This window comes from Apteryx rowi, unplaced genomic scaffold (genome assembly GCF_003343035.1).
Source record: "Apteryx rowi isolate R43461 unplaced genomic scaffold, aptRow1 scaffold_10, whole genome shotgun sequence".
NCBI classification, from domain to species: Eukaryota; Metazoa; Chordata; class Aves; order Apterygiformes; family Apterygidae; genus Apteryx; species Apteryx rowi.
This window is the reverse complement of record NW_020447197.1, coordinates 4,513,826-4,520,892: the sequence shown is the minus strand read 5'-3', so window position 1 is coordinate 4,520,892 and position 7,067 is coordinate 4,513,826. Positions and strand designations below refer to the sequence as shown.

At 36.4% G+C, this 7,067-nt stretch overlaps 1 protein-coding gene across 6 annotated transcripts in view; it reads right to left on the bottom strand.

Annotated features, from left to right (window-relative positions):
• Positions 1–7,067, bottom strand: part of PHC3 (polyhomeotic homolog 3) — a 32,587-nt gene that overhangs the window by 3,992 nt on the left and 21,528 nt on the right. For 3 of the 6 annotated variants that reach the window (XM_026061759.1, XM_026061765.1, XM_026061776.1), the window contains 3 exons: positions 4,072–4,186; positions 2,698–2,848; positions 2,375–2,606 (listed from right to left, as the gene is read on the bottom strand). In XM_026061759.1, coding sequence (XP_025917544.1) covers positions 2,375–2,606; positions 2,698–2,848; positions 4,072–4,186 — 498 coding nt within the window. Of the gene's footprint in view, positions 1–2,113; positions 2,215–2,374; positions 2,630–2,697; positions 2,849–4,071; positions 4,187–7,067 lie in introns of those variants that run through there. The other 3 variants (XR_003252855.1, XM_026061781.1, XM_026061789.1) reach the window with 3 other exon arrangements.

The following is a 7,067-nucleotide window of genomic DNA, read 5'->3' as shown; positions in this document are numbered from 1 at the left end:
AATAAGAGCGATATAAAATAAGAGCGATATAAAATAAGAGCGATATAAAATAAGAGCGATATAAAATAAGAGCGATATAAAATAAGAGCGATATATAATTCCACAAGTCAAGTACTAAGTAAGTATTTCTGTGAAAAGTATCACTATACGTCCAACCTGAGATCTGACCACGGCAATTATCACACCACTGCATTTACAAAGGATCAGACAGATCAAGAGATTTTTTTACATTTAAAAAYAAAAGCAGTCCTATTAAAATATATTACTGGTTGGAGGTGGTTTGGTTTTTTTTTGGGGGGGGGTGGGGAGTGTTAAAACAAGATTGGTTATATGAAGCATTCTGATGCAACTTTTGCTAAAAACAAAAAAGCAAACAAAAAACAACAAAAAAGCCTTTCAGAGTCATTTTGAAAAAGCAAAAGATGGAAGCTGAATGTGTTTCAAATCCCTCATCCGAGCACATTTGCGTATTCTGAAATGCTTTCGCAATTAGTTGTTGTGCAATAACTTGGCAAAAAAGAAGGGGGGTGTTGGAAAGCATTAATTTTGCAACTGATGAAAGAGAGAAGGAAGAGTTTTGTTTTCCCTGGTCTCTGCGGATTGCATCAAACACATTTTACATGCATATTTTACAAACAGCATGACAAAAATAATTTATCTTTCTTATTGCTTGTATTATTCAACTTCGACAGCATATGAAAAAGTATTTTTTCAAGTGTGGCTTGAGAATATATTGAACATAAGAAAAGCCCTAATTATCCTAAAATATGAACATAGCTATGTAATAGTATAAATTCTGACATGTTGTAGATATCATTTAAATTTTGATTTTTTGTAATATCTGAGAAACTAGGCCTTAATGTGGAATGGAATGAGTAATTGTAATAAATTTGCACTGAACACAGAAAAATATAAAGTCTGCTTAAATTCGGAGATTAACTTGTTTATAGAATAAATATGAAAAACAGATCCAGCAGCTGGTGAAATATTCTACAAGTAATGGTTTCTAAACAGAAACCACATTTTAAGAATAATATTCTTGTTTTCAAACTGGCAAATGAATCAGCAAGCAATATGCTTTAAAAAGGCATATTTCTATTTGTATTTCTATGGTACTTCAAGGTTTCTAGGACAGGAACTATCTTTTATTCTTTTACAGAATCTAGGATCAGGGAGTTACTGAGTTAACTGGAGSCTCAAATCTATAAAAGTTAAGATGCAGAAACTTGAAAGAGCAGATCTTAAACCTAAGGAGCTTTGTTTAATAGACATCACCAAAAGTTTCCAGAAGTCAATAAAGTAGCTTAATTGCAATTTATAAATCATCAGAAGAAAGGTACTTCAAGGATGACTTTTGTTGATTTAAGGCATCCCTAACTCAATTCCTTGTCTTACCCACTCTGTAAAAGATTAATTGGCACAAACATGCATATGACTTGGCAATGAAGATATATTCTTACAGGATTTTAGCTTAATGGGCTATATAAAAAAAAAGGTTTATCACTGCTATAAATTCCAGAAAAAGTAGAAAATCAGTAACAAACTTAACCTGTGAGTCACACGTGAGTGACGTGGTTAAGCAACGAAAATTCTTGTATGACTGCTATTATGGAGACCTGCCTTGTCACCTGTAGAGATTACAGTATCTGATCAGATAGAATGGCATCCGTGGGAAAGGGGAGGAAAGTGAAACTTTAAAGCTTACGAAAGTTAGGAAACGACAGGCAAATAAATGTCAAATAATCTGAAGATTATATAAAGATAGCTATGAACACTGAGCTAAAGAAAAGGTATATAAATAAAGAGAAACAAGATTTTTTTTGAGAACAGATTGAGATATTACATTTCCTGCGTCTTCATGAGTATTCAGAAGCTATATGCAGAAGTTTTCTGTATTTCAGGTAGTGCGCAAAGCTACGCAAACCAAAGTTTAGCTTTATAGAAGAAACTGGCATATTCTTTATRAGTGTCATTTATATCATGAAAGGTCTTTCATCAATTGTATAAAGGGAATGAACTCCTTTCTTGCTTTTTCTATTGAATAAGAAGCAAGTAAGGAGGGAAGAGAATAAAAGTGTAAAAGGGAGGAAGTGTGTCTGATCTCTCTACTGACCTCTTGAGAGAAATCAGACTGAAGGGAAGAACACCTTTAGTCTCCATCAGCTGGGGTGCAACAGCAGAAGTGGGACTAGTTCTATCGACATGAGATTTGTGCTGAAGGAACAAGCAAGAGGAAACAAATCATATTTCAGTCTCTGCCACCAACTAATGAGTACACTAGTGCTGTTACCACACCACCTCTTCATCACAGTGATACTAAAAAGCAGGGAGCTCTACTGTTGCAAAAGCAGAACAAACTATTCACATTACATACCAGGCAAAGAACGTATAAAGGCCCAGACTTCATCAACGGTCCACACGGACGGGTCGGTTTGCACCACTGGTAGCAAGTCAATGCTCTCTGGCATTTTCCTGATTCTTAGCTCCCTAAGTTCACGTTCTCTCTCTCTTTCACTTTGCCTTCGCAGACGGGTGGTCATGGCGGCTGGAACAGCATCTTCGTGAGAAGCCATATCTTCTTCTGCAGATGGATAAGTAATTGGAAGCTGGAAAATGTAGTACAAATACACTACARTATTATACTTTATTTGTAATTCCCCAAACAACGCCATAGTTCTAAGCAAATATTCCACAGACCTGTCTAAGAAAGTGATCTCGTGACGCCCCATCAGGGCCACTCGGTCGACGCCCGCGTCGCCCAAGGCTTTGGCTATCTGATTTCCGATTCCAGCGACTGGTCTTGTCTGATGTAAACAGCCCAAATTTCTTAGTGCAACTAAGGCTGTGTCTAAGGAAGTAAGGTATGTTCAGTAATGCATTAATACTTGTTTGGACAAATTCAATCAACTTAGCAATAAAATTACATTGTTGTCTACAGAATTGTTGCCTAAAGACAWCAGGTGTCACAGAAATACAAGAAAGAAAGGTATCTCCAAGGCCATTTATTCTTACCCTTTGCCTTGATGCAAGATCAAGTACMTCTAGATCATCCCTGGAAGATGCCTGTCTTTCCTGTTCTTAAAAATGTCCCATGATTGAAACACCATTGTGTTTTATCACATATTCCAATCCAGCTTCTCTAAAGCATCCTCTAAAAGCCTAAAATCGTATTACATCTTTTGCTTCCATTTTCCTCTGCCTGGCTGATACCCAGTCAAAGGAGGATGGAGGCAAAGGAGCCGATTTCCCTCTTAAGATTATTTCACTAGTAGCGTCCCAACAAGTACAAAGTAAAACACACTTCCACTACTTAAAATGTGAATGTCTCACATTGGGGACCAAAAGAGGAGCAGACATGAGAAAGGTGGTTTCAAGGCACACTGATGCAGAGAAGAACTAAGTAGTGATTAGAAAGGGGAAACTACTCCCCATACAAGAAAATTTCTAAAACATCTGGGATGTCAACCATACAGGAACAAATGGCAGCTTTGGAAAACACTAATTATGCATGCTCATAAATTTTTCTATTTTACTCTATGCAAATAATGAATTTTTATACTATGTTACTAAAAACACCTACAGGCCTTTTTAGTCTATGCACCATTTCATCCATGCCAAGATAATTCAGTGCTTTTTCCAGCATAGAACAAAACTGTAGGAAAGCCCATCTAGCCTAGTATTTTTTCCTCTAACAACGTCCAACAGCAGGGAGAAGAGAATATGAATATGACAGATAAAGCGATTTGTGGTCCAGGGACATCTGAGCCAAAGATGGTTTCCAAACACTGAGTGACTCTTTATGGATTTCTCCTACGATCCCAGCCTCCCCACAAGCCCAACCACATCAACAGCCCCCTCGGTGAAGAGCTCCACAACTGCAGTTCCTAGGAAGAACTAATTCCTTTTGTTTGACTTCCTGAAGTGTATCAAATTCCACAATAGTYGCCTGTACCTATAGATTCTGGAAAAGACAATCTCGTTTTTCACTGTTTACTTATTTTTCAATACCAGATACTATTTAGGTGCTATTCTATTAACCAGGCAGTGATAAACAATAACAAGGCAGAGTACCTTTTGGCACAGGATGTGGAGCAGAACCGTTTTGACCGTARAAACTTATCAGAATATCCCATTTTTCCACAAAATTCACACTTCAGAAGATCATTTTCAATTTCATCTAGTCCCTCTAAAGAAAGGAGTGAGACATAAAGAAGTCAGTCTCAGCGACAAACAAAATGACATTCAAATTTCTCATCTCTTAAGGAAGCAGGCGGAAGATTTTCAAACACATTTACTGAAAAGATTTGAGTAAAGAGAAAATTATGCCAAACCAAGCAAGTCATAAATTTCACTTTTATATATACAAGACTTTGAGCAGACTGAAGTTTCAATTAAATTATTTAACCAGTTTAGCCAGCTTTTTTGTTAAATTTCCAACTATCCAGAGCAAGTATGCCCTCAAACATAGTAAAAAGTTTTTAAAATCTGTAATGATGTGACATATTAAGCTAGTAAAATGCTTTCTTTGAATAAGCCACAACTACAACAAAAAGGAGGACTTCTTGAAGCAAATAAGACATTGAATCTCATCTATGGATAAGAGAATTGGAGGCCAACATTTCAAATAAATACTTTTCTAAACCATATACATCCTACTCAATGCGGTTCTTCGAAATATAAGGCTGCAGTAAAATTTACTGCGTTAAATTCTCCCTTTTCACATTTACTTGAAGCAGCTAAAAATTTGGTCAAATCCTTGTCGGACTCATTTGATTACCTTTGCACTCTGACAGGTGCTTGCACTAAGCAGAATTCTTGTCTCAAAATACAATTCATATATTATTCTAAAAATCTTACTGTATACATTTCATCAGCAGAACTGATAGTGCAAACTACCTGTATGTGATTCTGTAGTGCTAGTTACAAAGGCTGTGATCGAAGTCCCTCAGGCTTAAGTCTTTTTCAGTAMAATGTTTTGATCAGGCCATGTAACATATTTTCCAAATTTCACACACACAAAGGCATCATAACAGGTCTGCAACTGGTATTACAGTATACATGCTATCAACCTTTTCCTTCCACTCCTTCTCTTAAGAATGCAAATCCCCCTCTTGCCCTTTCCCCCAATTTTTTTTTTTTCTTATAATCATATGTGCCTAGGAAGTTATCAAATCTGCATCTTGCTGGGACCAGAAAGGATGTGGATTTCTAAGTATTTATCCCAGAGAAGTAATTCTCTCTCCCTTGTAATAAAAGCAGATCTAGTTGTGGTACCTTCACCAGCTTCACTTGCAGGAAATATCCYATTCATTCAGAACAGAAACAAAATAGTTTGAGTCCATCCTACATTAACTTTGCATAGGCACCTTAAACTCCAGCTGGAAAACCGCAGAAATCAATGCAGCTGTTTGAAAGCTTGTCAGATGCTATTTATCCATGACACAACCTTTAGCTAGCAAGCAGTTCTAGTCACCACTTGGTCCTAAAACAGCCACAAAGTACAGCTCTCTGCAAAGCACATCATAATACTTTAGTGTTGATGTGATTAAAAAAAAAACACAAGACAATGAGGACTTGCACTGAAGAGAAAAGATCATGCTCTTCCATCCACACCAGCTGCAAAAACACTTTCCTTGACCTATCTGATATTCCAAAATTGATCCAATAAAATCACACCGTTTTTGACATCTGTCACAAGGAGATCCAGAGGAACAATTTACAACGTTTACCAACTCTTCTAGTTAGTTCCTGTTAACAACTAATACTACTTTGCTCTTATACCTCTTTCAAATTAGATTCAGATTATAGAAAGCAGTTTGGTGCACTGAATTTGATACCTTCAAGCAACTAAGCTTTCACTGAAAAAAGAGCATCTGTTCTTGCTCTGTTTATTATGTGAATTATTATTATGTGTTCCAAGAAATATTTTCAGACTAAACACTGCTGACTCACAAACAATTGTGAAAGCACTTAAAGTACTGATCTTAAAGTTGATTAAAGTTGACTTTTAAAAACTTTATAAACAAAATCTAGTTTAACTCATTACTCCCTCATGCATGCAAGAAAGGAAAGGATTACAGCATCTGATCAGTTTACAGTCTACTGTTWCAGATTGTTTTTACAACATTTGTGAGACGAGGAGGTATTCTTCCTACTCCCTGTGAGGAAGAACCTAAACACCTGCTGACAGAGAAACACCAATGAAAGAAAAAGTAGAAAAGCCCAGAGGAATGCACTACAAGGCAACAAGATAAGCATACATGTCACATGCTGAATGTCTACACCTTCTTCAGGAAGTGTTTGATGTAGGTAGAACATGGCTTGTAYGTAGTTCAGAAGAATATCACCACCTCTGCAAAACAACTTAACTTTCGGCATGGAAAAAATTATCCCTGTGAGCTATCTGTGAAATACATTATCTGGAGTGAAACTGGCACAAACTGAAATGTAACATTTTTGTCTTCATTCCCATAAGTAAAAAGAACTGTGTGCCACATGGCTACAACCATGGACAAAATACATTTGTTTAAAAATTCATAGGACTAAACAAACATATATTTCTCCCACGTTTCTAGTTTTCCTGTACTTTGCCTCTTGCTATTCGTCTTCTATATTCACATTTTTGATTTCATATAATCAGTTGCAAAAATTGCAAACTAGCTTTTTGTTTTAAACTCCGTTGAGTTCTGACACTAGCTAATGTAAATGCAGGTATCAAAGTTTAATTTGAAAGTGTACGACTAAGAAATTGTAAAATGCAGTTTCAGTGATATTATCTCATGAAACTGCTCATGAACACTAACTCTGTTGTACTGTTAAGGTGACAAATAAAAGCGCTAATGCAAAATTAATAAAGCTGAAAATGCAGGAAAGGTTATTTGAATAGCATCTCCGATGTATCAGGATCCAAGGATATAACTGAAGTCAACAAATCCTCAGGCAGTGTCAGACTGAAAATTACCATGTGGCAAGTCTCCAACTTCGTAAGCTGGTATCACACATGAAAAAAAACTGGGAATGGGAAACATATCAGATCTTGTCAATTTTGGAACTGAAGCTAAGCAAAT